General features: G+C 45.7%; 1 protein-coding gene across 1 annotated transcript in view; it reads left to right on the plus strand.

Annotated features, from left to right (window-relative positions):
- The first annotated feature begins 3,719 nt into the window (after positions 1-3,719).
- Positions 3,720-13,197, plus strand: part of GNAL (G protein subunit alpha L) — a 153,294-nt gene continuing 143,816 nt past the window's right edge. The window contains exon 1 of the mRNA XM_039217224.1: positions 3,720-4,266. Coding sequence (XP_039073155.1) covers positions 3,894-4,266 — 373 coding nt within the window. The 5' untranslated portion in view covers positions 3,720-3,893. The remainder of the gene's footprint in view (positions 4,267-13,197) is intronic.

Genomic DNA, 13,197 nt, shown 5'->3' on the forward strand with positions numbered 1-13,197 from the left:
AATCAAGAAAACTAATAGGCAACTGATGGAATGGGAAAAGATAGTTGCAAATGACATATCAGATAAATGGCTAGCATCCAAAATCTATAAGGAATTCACCATACTCCACACCTGAAAAACAAAGAATCCAGTGAAGAAATGGGCAGAAGACATGAACAGACACTTCTCCAAAGAGGACATCCAGATGGCCAACAGACACATGATACGATGCTCAGCGTGCCTCATCATCAGGGAAATACAAGTCAAAACCACACTGAGATATCACCTCACGCCAGTCAGAATGGCTAAAATGAACAAATCAGGAGACTCTAAATGCTGGCAAGGATGTGGAGAAATGGGCACCCTCCTAAACTCTTGGTGGGAATGTAAACTGGTGCAGCCCCTCTGGAAAACAGTGTGGAGGTTTTCCTCAAAAAATTAACAATAGAACTCCCCTAGGACCCAGCAATAGCATTGCTAGGAATTTACCCAAGGGATACAGGAGTGCTGATGCACAGGGGCACATGTACCCCAACGTTCATAGCAGCACTCTCAACAATAGCCAAGTCATGGAAAGAGCCTAAATGTCCATCAACGGACGAATGGATCAAGAAGATGTGGTTTGTCTATACAATGGAATACTACATGGCAATGAGAAAGAATGAAATCTGGCCATTTGTAGCAATGTGGATGGAACTCGAGGATGTTATGCTGAGTGAAATAAGTCAGGCAGAGAAGGACAGATACCATATGTTTCCACATATAAGAGGATAAGGAGAAACTTAAAGGAGGACCATGGGGGAGAAGAAGGGGAAAAATAGTTGGGGAGAGGGAGGGAGGGAAACCATGAGAGACTCTTGAATGCTGAGAACAAACTGAGGGCTGATGGGGGTGGGGGAGAGGGGAAGGGGGTGATAGGCATGAGCACTGGGTGTTATATGGAAACCAACTTGACAATAAACTATGAAAGGAAAAAAAAAGATTCTTTGAGGAGTTATCTAATTTTGCACATTTGTATCTAGTTGGGAACTTTCTGTTGGAAGGTTCTTTCTTTTGGCAATAAAATGTTAAGCAGTGGGTTAAGGAGGATCATGTCCACACACAAGCTCAGCCAGAGTTACATATAATGTGGTAATTGTTGACCACTAGAGTGTTGACTACATAAGGGCAGGACTCAAATTCATATCTGAAGTCTCAGCTTTAAATAATGCGATGGTGCAAAAAAAGGGAATATGATAGAGGCTTAGTATATCTTTCTGAAAAGGTAAATATAGCACTGCCAAGAGATTTAAGGCTATGTTTTACTGAGGGCAACATAATATAAATAAAGTATGCCATTGCTACCATCAGTTGGAAGAGATCTGTAGATCAGAAAGACTCGATGTCCATAAAATGCTGAGCACTTCAAACTACTAAGCTCAACTAATCTCTGATAGGCTGGCAATGAAACTGGAAAATGGTAATTCTATTTATCATTTATCTAATTCAATAAAAATAAAAATACATCTTCTCAAAAAAAGAACAGACATAAAAAAATTAAAATCTAGGGGTGCCTGGGTGGCTCAGTCGGTTAAGCATCTGACTCTTGATCTCAGATGGATCTTGATCTCAGGGCTGTCAGTTTAAGTCCCATGCTGGGCTCTGCACTGGCTGTGGAGCCTACTTTAAAAGAAAAAAAAACAACAGTGTCATATTAGTTTCAGGTGTACAATATAATGATTTAACAATTCTCTACACTACTCCGTGCTCATCATGGTAAGTTTATTCTTTAATGCCCATCACCGATTTCACCCATCCCCTCCACCAACTACCTCTTCTCTAGCAACCCCCAGTGTGTTCTCTGTATTTAAGAGTCTGATTTGTTGCTTGTCTCTTTTCTTCTTTGTTCATTTGCTTTCTTAAATTCCACATATAAGTGAAGTCATGTGGTATTAGTCTTTCTCTGATTTATATTATATTATTATATTTATTTTAGCATAATACCCTCTACATCCATCCATGTTGTAAATGGCAAGATCTCATTATTTTTTATGGCTGAATAATATTCCATTGTGTATGTATAGTATTATTTTTCTTAAAGTTTATTTTTTAAAAAATTTTACTGTTTATTTTTGAGAGTGAGAGCGCAGAGGGGCAGAGAGAGAGGGAGACAGAGGATCTGAAGCAGGCTCTGTGCTAACAGCAGAGAGCCTGGTGTGGGGCTCGAACCTACAAACCATGAGATTATGACCTGAGCCAAAGACAGACGCTTAACCAACTGAGCCACCAGGCACCCCAAAGTTTATTTTGAAAGAGTGAAAGAGAATGAGTAGGGGAGGGGCAGAGAGAGAGAGGAAAAGAGAATCCCAAACAGGCTCCATGCTATCAACACAGAGCCCCATGGCGGGTCTGGAACTCACAAACTGAAAGATCATGACCTGAGCCAAAATCAAGAGTCAGACGCTTAACTGTGTGCTACTTACTACCCAAAGATCTAAAAGTGCAGCCGATTTTGGAAAAGTTGGGGGGAATGTTAGATGCAAAACATTACATGGCATGTATATTTCTTATTAATGGGGCCCTAAAATAAATGTGAATCTAGATCTCCCAATTTCCTTCTTTAAAAATTTAATCAAATGTAATATTTACACCAATGTGTCGGTTGGTACAGTGTGCACTTGTTACATGCTGTGTTGCATTAAGCAGACCAATCTGCTGTATTAATGGGATTTATATTAGATATATTTAATCATCAGTTGTAATATTTCATGTCATTTTGCTAGAAATTAAGGACCACATAGCAGAGTTCTTAAAAGTTAACAGAAATTCTCGTCTGTTGCAAACCATCTATGAGGTGATGGATATTAAAGGGGAAACAATGGAAACAGCAGGGATTTCTAGGAGGTTGTAGCCACAGGAGGCCTGGAGAAAGAGCACTCGGTCTGAATATGCCTCTTCTCCCTCTCTACCCTATTCTGTGGATCCACAAATAGTATACAGAGTGCAATTTCAAATACTCTTCTTACCAAATAAAAATAGTATACATGTTCTCCTTTTCAATGTTTTCCTAAGTGTAATTGTTAAAAATAATGTCTCGGACCTCCTGATTAGGAGACTCTGTCGAGACCAAAGCCATAATAGAATTAAGGTAAGGACCAAAAGTGTGTAGACATGTCTGCATGAGTGGAAAATGTAAGTGAGCCGAAAAAGGAGAGGCAGGGTGTGGTGATCTCTGCAAATACATCCGGCAGTTCAAGATCCTAAAGCTAGCATCTCTATCCCTTTATCCGGCTTCGCGTTCTCTTTTACCACTATCCCAGATTTTAAGTGCTGCAATGGCAGCTCTGGGTGGTGACGGCACCGCCACCGCCACTGCGGCACTGCCCGCAGCTGCATGCTGGACTCGGGCAACCGTATTTACGGTATCGAAGACCTGAACGCGAGGCGGTGTCTACCGTCTTGGGGGCCGGGCCAAGGCGGCGATATTTACCGTAATCAGAGTGGACCCGGCAATAGTATTTACAATAGAACCAGCAAGTCTGCAGTATTTACGGTAACGAGGGTCGGCCCTGGCGGCGGTATTTACGGTAACGGTGGGCCGGCCCCGGTGGCGGCTTTTACGGTAACGGCGGACGGCCCGGAAGGCGGTATTTACGGTAACGGGGGCCGGGCTCTCGGAGGCCCGTCGGCGCGGCCCGGTCGCCGCATTATCAGGTGATCTCCTGCCCAGGCGGCCGCCACCCCCTGAACCCAGCGGAAAATGCAAAATGGCCCTCCGGGACAGTGAGGGGCCGTGGCACTCGGCCCGGGCCCGCCGCACCCCCAGGCCGCAGCCTGCGGGCTGCAGCTCCGCTCTGGATCCGGGTGCAGCCCCCTCCCGCCCCTCCGCGGGGGCCCCTGCCTGAGCCCCGTGCGCCCCGCGCCCTAGCGTCCACATGGGTCTGTGCTACAGTCTGCGGCCGCTGCTCTTCGGGGACCCGGAGGACGTCCCCCACGCCGCCTCCGAAGTGTCTGCAGAGGAGGCGCGCCCCTGCCCGGCCCCACCCCCGACCCCGGCCCCGGCCCCGGCCCCGGCCGCGGTGGGGGGATGCGCGGCCCAGACCCCGCTCCCTCGGGGCGCCGGCGGGAGTCCGGCGTGTGCGCGGCCCAAAGCCTCCGCGAAGAAGGAGCGGCGACGGCGGCCGGAGCAGCTGCGCGCGGAGGAGCGCGAGGCGGAGCGGGAGGCGAGGAAGGTCAGCAGGAACATCGACCGCATGCTCCGCGAGCAGAAGCGCGACCTGCAGCAGACGCACCGGCTCCTGCTGCTGGGTAGGTGCCGTCGGCGCGCGCCCCGCCCCGCCCCGGCCGCGCGGGGCCCCTGTAACGCCGCACCCGGTGGGCTTCGGTCGCCGACTTGTGCGGGGAGGGCGGTCGCGCTGTCATCGCCGCTAGATCGATTTTTACACCTACAGTCTTTACTTCCGTGATTTGGCCGAGAACACATTGCCGCCTGATTTTGCTGCCTTCCACACCTCGTGATTTGGGCCAGTTGCCCATTTATTATTAATTAATGAGCTACTCTGGGAATGTTCCCCCCTCTATTGATTTACTTCCCCAGCCTGTAATCCACAGGGATGGCTAACGCGAGCATCTCATTTCCTGCAACGGTGTAGTCACGCTGCACTTTGCTTTAGGAGCACAAATGGCAGGAGATTGGAAGACCTTTTAGCGTGACCGCAAAGCTCTGATTCCAGTCGCAGAATTAGGGCAGAGTTGTCGGTGGGTGTGGCCTGTAGAAGTTACTTTAACAGCCGAAGATGTGGCACTTCTGTTTCATTGAGTAATTGCAGCCCTAGCGCTCTCGGAACGTTTGCTTCTCTTTCAGAGCCAGAAGCAGAGTAGGTAGCTTGGCGCGCTCCCCGAGAGCTGTGCGTGGTGCTGACAGCCTGCAAGAAAGCAGGCCCCAAGGCACCAGCGTTTTAAAGGAACAAACTACTACATGGTGGGCTAGGATTTTCTCAAAGCTTTAGCTGTAGCAAGCATAGCAGTGCTTCTCCGAGTTAACACCGGGAAAGCATTTTCTGTGCACTCTACTGGAGAATAAAAATAAATAAATCATTTAAAATTTTTAAAAATCATGAATTCCTGATGGTGCTTGATGCCTTTTAAATTTTATGGTAAGGGGTGCTTGGGTGGCTCAGTTGGTTAAACCTTGAATCTTGGTTTCAGCTCAAGTCATGATCTCACCCTTTATGAGTTCAAGCCTCACATTGCGCTCTGCGCTGTCAGAGCGGAGCTTGCTTGGGATTCTCTCCCCCCACCCCATCTCTCTCTCTCTGCGCCTCCCCATCGTGCTCTCTACCTCTCTCTGTCAAAATAAATAAATAAACTTAAAAAAATAAATTTAATGCAAAAAAAGTAATGTGTGGGCTTTTGACCCAAATTTTGTGGTATAATAAAGAAAAATAACTGTTTACTTCTGTGCTCTGCTAGGCATAGGAAAAGAACCCATTCCATGACTTGAGTAAGATACCTGGTTATAAATGAAGGCAGCCTTTATTTAAACTTTAGAGAAACAATTAAATCTTCAATTTGAAAGCGCTTCCTTACTGAAAAAAAAAAATGAAGAGTTAAACAACACAAACCTAGCTGTTGTATCCTGGTGAAATATCTGAATTCTAAAATAAAATGAAATTGGGGGCTGAGGGGTGGAGAGAAAAACAGAGAAGAAAAAATTGAATAAGTGAGCAGGTTGCCTGAACAGGGAAGAGAACCACATCAGAAGCAGAGCTCTCATCTACAGGACTGACTTCTACACTCGGACAGAGCAGTGTTTCCAGAGTTCCAAAAATATGTGATTGTAATCATAGAATTTCATATCTCATTAAGCTATCGGTTGTGTATGAGGGCAAAATAGATTTCAGAAATGCAAGTGCTTAAAGCATGCTCCCACACACCTATTTGTCTGGAAAGAAATTGATTTGAAATTGCTCAAGCCAAAATTTGTAAATGCATCATATTAAAATAACTCAAAAAGGAGAGGACTATGATCTCAAGACATAAGAGAAGAATAAAATGAATAAGGTCTAGGGTGGTGGCAATGTAATGTTTTAATGTGATTGTACAGTTGAACAAATTTGTTAAAAAATAAGACATATGAAGCAGAGCATGTTTGATATATATAAAAATTAATAAGCAATCATTCTTTGAAAAGGAACTGAGAGATAATGTCTAACAAAGGTGTTGGTGTGCTCCAAAGAGCCAGCTTCTAGTAACAGGTGTTGATGCCCATCCTCTTTAAAGACATTGTCTCAGGGCGCCTGGGTGGCTTAGTCGGTTAAGCGTCCGACTTTTGCTTAGGTCATGATCTCACGGTTCGTGGGTTTGAGCCCCGCGTCGGGCTCTGTGCTGACTGCCAGCTCAGAGCCTGGAGCCTATTTCAGAGTCTGTGACTCCCTCTCTCTCTGACCCTTCCCTGCTCACGCTGTCTCTCTCTCTCTCCTAGAAATAAATAAAACATTTAAAAAATAAATAAATAAATAAAGACATTGTCTCATAGCCTAATATATCTTGTATATCAACCTCTTATTGGAAATGGCATTGAATCAAAGGACTCATCCTTTGGGGGAAAAGTACCTTGTATCTTTCACCCAAAGATGTCAACATTAAAACACATATTGTTGCATCAGGTTGACATTGTTTATCGGGTTTTGTATAGATTTGAGTTAAACTGAGAAAGGTTCTTGGTTTTGTTAGGATTTAGAATAGATTTAGCTGGAAAACTTTGAATGAAAAGCATGATTTACTGACTATTCATGTCCTCAAATGTTTGTTTCTGCTGCTGTTGTGTTGAGTAGCCATTTATCTTGCTCACTGACTCCATTTACTTATTTATTCTGTAACGTGCATTGGAGAACTCACAGGCTCAGGAAGGACACATGCGCTTTCAGGGCCCTTCCTTACTCCATGCCCACTGGTCCAAGGCTGTCCCATCTTCCATGTTATATCTCCTCCAGGAGATGTGCCCAGAATCCTCCATGAGAATAAAAGTTTAACTTCCTCGTGTCCCTATTGAATTCTATTTGGACCTCTTGTTTGGCGCTTTGTTACAGTCCACAGGACTTCATGGGTGCTTTGATGCGTCCCAACGCCCTCATGGGTCCATGCCGATGACCTGGGCTTTGCTTCTTGCACAGGACTTAGCAACCTACATCGTGCTAAGGGCACTAGAATCTGGGAGGCAATGTGACCCCTGAGGGCTTAACGGCAAGAGGGAGGTGGTTCCATTTTAACCTTTAGACGGAACATTCTTTCAGGCATAAGGTGGCTCGATTTTAAGGGGGTGCAGTGATGGTGTGGAGATAAGATGGAGGTTCCAGTTAGAAGGCCGCAGATCTGGAAGGGGTCCTGGAGTCAGAGCTAGAGCAGTGGCATAGAAAGAGGAGTGAATGGTCTCGGAGAAGTGGGCAGATGACAGGTGTGTAGGGTGGACCACGGGGAGGAATTTTCAGAGAACCCTGTTCTCCGGAGTATGAGCTGTATATAAGGAGGCTTGAACTGCCATAATGAAGTACCAAACAACAGCCATTTATTTTCTCATGGTTCTGGACACTCAAGTCCAAGTTTGAGGTCCAGCAGAATTGGTTACCCTTAGACCTCTCTTCCTGGCTCGGAGTTGGCTAGCTTCTTGCTGTGTCTGTACATGACCTTTCCTCTATACACCTGTACACAAAGGGAGAGGGAAAAATCAGATTAGGGACCCACCCTTATGACCTCTTTTAACCTTAAAAGCCTCCGTAAAGACCCTGTCTCCAAATATAGTCACTTTGGGGGTTGGGGCTTCAACTTATGAATGGGAGGGGGAGGGGCCAATTCAGAAGGAGGTTTCAGAGAGAGAACATGTTCTGTCTACAAGGGACAGTTGTGTCCAAGCTTCATCACACTGTTGCCTTGTGAGAACACAGGCCCAATGTTGCCAAGTCTTCTGAATTTCCAGAACAAATGGAAATGCCCATTATCATCTGACACCTACTTATTTTTAAGCATGGGCTCAAATTAATAAAACACAATGTATGTGCCTGAGGCCATAGTCCAGAGGCCACGAATTCTTATCTCTGATCTCTATCCCAAGCACCACAGACATTTCTGGGCTCCAGGGGCAGTGGCCCTGGGTCTACACCAATTAAAACACAGTTGACAAAACTGAGGGTAGGAGCAGAATATTTATCTAAACACCTGTAGCAAGGAAAGCTACGTCCACCATTGTTCGAGCGAATTTTTCTACCACTGAGCTCGTGGAGTTATGCCACTTATTTCCCTTCCACAGCTTTTGTTGACTCCGATGTGAATTCCCTGTTCACCACATTCCTGTTGGGGAAGAGCCGCCATGTACGACCCAGCTGCTCATTTGATACCATTCCTTTTCCAGATGGTTATTCAATTTTCCAATTCTCTGTGGTGGGTAGGATTTATGGTTTTTGCTGTATTCAACTCTTTCCTGTTCTGTTTTTGCATGATTGGTATTTCTCTGCCAGGAATATACCTTTCAACAGGGAAGCAATCTCTCCAGGGCATTTGCTGCTTTCCCTCTGCACCCGGCTGTTAGTACAAACCAGAATGACCTCAGTCCGTGTGTTTAGTTGTTCCAAGAGGAGGTACTTGGTGTAGTCACAGGAACATGGAACATTACCCACTGTGGGGTTCTGATCACTTGTTGTTGTAGTTGTTGTTTTCAAATAGTGGCTTTTTTCTTATTTCATGATAATGCATACAGTGGCCAAGATAGCCGTTGATTTGAGCTTTGTGGCTGTCTGCGACACTTCCTCGTCAACTTACTGCCTTCTGTTTGTCCCAGCCTCCTGTAGGATGGTGGCTTTGAAAGTCAGTGGAAGTCCCAGATAGCCGGGCTATGCCTTCACTTTCCTAAAGTCGCAGGAGCGTCACACTTTCTTATAGCCTTGGAAGGGGGGGTCGTGCCCTTGTGGTATTTTAGTCACAACTTCTGTACCATTCTGCTGTCTAATCCATTAACTATCTTTTACAGGCTTGACACTGGCATTGTTTATGTGAAGCCAGATTTCATTCCCAGAATTCAAGCTGTTCTTTGACCTGTCAAAAGTGGAAGGTCAGAGCACTCACTCAAAGCTGCTTTCTTTGACTTGGGTCATAGTCAGCTCTGGCTGCCATAATACCACAGACAGGGTGGCTTAAACCACAGAAATTAATTTCCTCAGTTTGCAGAGGCTGGGAAGTCCAGCTTCAAGGTCCAACGGAGTTGGGTGTCTATGGAAGGCTCCCTTTGTGGCTTGCAGATGGCTGCCTTCTCGCATGCTCTCTCATAGCAGGAGAGGGCACTGATCTCTCTTCCTCTTATTAGGACACCAAGCCTATTGGATTAGGGCTCCACCCTTATGGCTGCCTTTCACTTTAATTACTGCTAAAGACCCTATCTCCAAATAGTCACCCTCAGCAATATGGCTTCAACATACGACTTTTGAGGGGACACAGCTCAGTCCATAATAACTTGCAAATCCATTCATACTTATACAGATGATTAGTACTGGCTCTGAAAATGGACTCAAACTAGATGCCAACTACTGTGGTTAAGCACATCACTGGAATATAGAACTCTTTTTATGAATACTCTCAAAACTTGGGGATATACTTATGATCCACTAAAAGATGCATGGTAGTTAAGAACATGGCATTGGAGTCATACAAACTTTGTTTGAAATCTCAACATGCCCATTTACCAGCTATGTGACTTTAGGTGAGGGCTTCAGTTTCCATATCAATAATAATCCCGATGCCACATGCTGACAGGATTAAATGAAATTAATTGAAAAAAATGTATATAAACTTACTTGGCATATTGCTCAGCACATGGTGAAGACTCCATAAATTGGCACAATCTCTGAATTCTATATTCAGCAGAACCACTTCTCTCTGTGATACCCATACTCTAAATTGTAAGCTCAATGGTAACACGAGGTCACACAGTCTAAAAAAACTAATCCCTTTCCCGGCTTACACAGCCACTCTGTGGTTGAGCCAGGATTCCAACCCAGGCAGTCTGGCTTCGCTACACCAAACTGGCATATGGCCAGCTGGAGACAGTTGCAATGGTCCAGTCTTCAGATGTGAAGAGGCGAATGCAGGCTGATGTGAACAAGAAAGAGGAAGGGCCAGAGAGGATCAGGATGTGGGCAAAGTAGACTCCACCAAATCTGGCGACTGAGGAGGTAGTAGAAAGGAGGAGGGGTGAGGAGTCTTGGTGGAGTCTTAGATTTCTCTCTTAGGCAATATGGCAATGGTGTCTCCCACAGTAGGGGATTTTGGAGGAAGAGGGAGGTGGGGTGAAAGAACAATGAGTGCCACTTTGGATGTGTTGAAGGTGAGTCACCCGTGAGGAGCTGGTGGGCATTTCCTGAGGGTCTGGAACCCACGGGGCATGAGCTGGAGATGGACACACAAGAGAAACCCACTGGCAACAGGGCCTGGGGGAGGGGACACCACCCTGTGAGAATGTAAGAAGAGAGGAAGGGCAGGGGGGCCTGGGTGGCTTAGTCGGTTAAGCGTCCGACTTTCGCTTAGGTCATGATCTCGCGGTTCGTGGGTTCGAGCCCCGCGTCGGGCTCTGTGCTGACTGCCAGCTCAGAGCCTGGAGCCTGTTTCAGAGTCTGTATCTCCCTCTCTCTCTGACCCTCCCCTGCTCACGCTGTCTCTCTCTCTCTCTCTCTCTCTCTCTCCTAGAAATAAATAAAGCATTAAAAAAAAATTAAAAGAAAAAAAAGAAAAGAGGAAGGGCCCAGGTCAGGGCCCCAGATCACAAAAGTGTTGCAGAAGGAAAGGTATAAGGAATAACAAAGACAGCTGGGAAAAGCCAGGAAGGAGTTTCAGCTGGGAGTTCAAGGCTAATAAAGACTGAAAAGGAATCCACAGGGTTTGCCCAGTTTATGCAAAAGTGGTACAGGAGGCTGAAGACAAGGACGCAGGAACAGTACAGCTGTCACAGAGCCCATTCCGGGGAGGACAGTACAGCAGCTACCACACCTTTCAAAGTGGGCCTTAAGGAAGGGGTTTGGAAGAATCTAAATGAAATTGCAGAAAGTATACAGGTGGTTGCCTCCCGCAGGAGAAGAGAAAGATATGGGGAGAGGAATGATCAGGCGTTTCTTCTCACAAAGGTTAGGTTCCTGAGAGAGCCCTGGCCTGCCTGGCATTGGCCATGGGTCTGCTGTCTCGAATTCAGGTGTATGGGCTCTGCTCCCTCCCGCTACCACCTGTAACTGTCCTTTTGACACTGTCAGACACATTTGCCGTCTAGAGTGAAATTCTTCAGTGGCAAGCAGGTTGTTCAGTTGAGTTGAGACCAAGAGCTCCAGGAAATTGTCTAGCTAATTTAGGCTATGAAAAGTTTCCAAGCATGAGGATTTCAAAGGTAAGACCTAACTACGAGGGCCTGAAGTCAGTTCATGACTTTGAAAGGTAACCAGGAGATGTCAAAACCCCACGACAGAAATAAATCAATGGGAACAAAGAACCCTGAATATTTGGTCCTTACCCCACAGCACCTAGAATTATTGACTTCACGTCTACATTTATTAATACTTATGTTTTTAGTTGGTTTCAAGCCAAAACAAACTCTTTCTTTAACTTTAAAATTGTATTTTTTTCTTGAATAGTTTGTTGTCAAGTTGGTTTCCATATAACATTCAGTGCTCCTCCCAACAGGTGCCCTCCTCCATGTCCATCACCCCTTTCCCCTCTCCCTCACCCCCATCAGCCCTCAGTTTGTTCTCAGTATTCAAGAGTCTCTCATGGTTTGCCTTCTTCCCTCTCCCCAACTATTTTTCCCCTTCCCCTCCCCCATGGTCTTCCATTAAGTTTCTCCTGTTCCACATATGAGTGAAACATACGGTATCTGTCCTTCTCTGCCTGACTTAATTCACTTAGCGTAACACCCTTGAGTTCCATCCACGTTGCTACAAACGGCCAGATTTCATTCTTTCTCATTGCCATGTAGTTGCCATGCCATTGTATATATAAACCACATCTTCTTGATCCATTTGTCCGTTGATGGACACTTAGGCTCTTTCCATGACTTGGCTATTGTTGAGAGTGCTGCTATGAACATTGGGGTACAGGTGCCCCTATGCATCAGCACTCCTGTATCCCTCGGGTAAATTCCTAGCAGTGCTATTGCTGAGTCATAAGGAGTTCCATTGTTAATTTTTTGAGGAACCTCCACACTGTTTTCCAGAGGGGCTGCACCAGTTTACATTCCCACCAAGAGTGTAGGAGGGTGCCCATTTCTCCACATCCTTGCCAGTAGCTATAGTCTCATGATTTCAAAACAAACTCTTTAAAATGAAAAAAGAGAAGAGAATCAGACTGTCAGCTGAAGCCATGATTCTAATTATATTTTGGGATCCAGTGAAAACTGCCTAGTGTTTTAAAATGTCCTTACTAGGGATGAATAGACAGAGCACAGAGGAATTTTAAGACGGTCAAACTCGTTTGTATGATGGGTAATGATGGATACACGTCATTATCCATTTGTCCAAACCCATGGAATATACAACACCAAGGATAAGCCCTAATATAAACTATGGACCTCAGGGGTCAAAGAGGTGTCAGTGCTGGGTCATCAACTATAACAAACACACCACCCCGTTGATCTAGTGTGTGGGATGTCAGTGGTGGGGGTAGGCTGCGGGGAAGGCAGGGGGCATATGGGAAATCTCTGTACTCTCCAATCAGTTTTGCTGTGAATCTGAAAGTACTCTAAACATTTAAATCTTTTTAAAAATTCTCTTAATAAAAAAAGGAAATTTCTTATCCTTGAATTAGGATCCCAAGAGGAAGACCCCAGGACCAGAAGCATTAGGCCCTCCTCTTAAAAAGCCCAAAACGTTGACCAAGGCAGGAAAGATAGTATCACAGTATCAAAAGCTATGGTTTATGAATTAAAAAGCACCACTTGAAGACATTTCCACCTACAGTACTAGGGTGTCAGTTATTGGCAACCAAGAAGGCTTTGAGAGTGCAATCTAGCCCCTCCCTAGTAAGGGCAGTAGCACGCCGCGCCTTAGACCTCCAGGCTGCCTTTGCATCCGCTCTTTAGGGCTGCCCGATCTCTGTGTCCTGGTCAAGAGCAGCACAGCATCATTACCCTGCTTCTGTCAAAAGGGGTCGTACCCAGTGTCACTGGAAACAGGATGCTGGAGGACCTCCCATCAAGTCTTCACTTGATGTTGT

This window comes from Hyaena hyaena, unplaced genomic scaffold (genome assembly GCF_003009895.1).
Source record: "Hyaena hyaena isolate Hyena2069 unplaced genomic scaffold, ASM300989v1 scaffold_673, whole genome shotgun sequence".
NCBI classification, from domain to species: domain Eukaryota; kingdom Metazoa; phylum Chordata; class Mammalia; order Carnivora; family Hyaenidae; genus Hyaena; species Hyaena hyaena.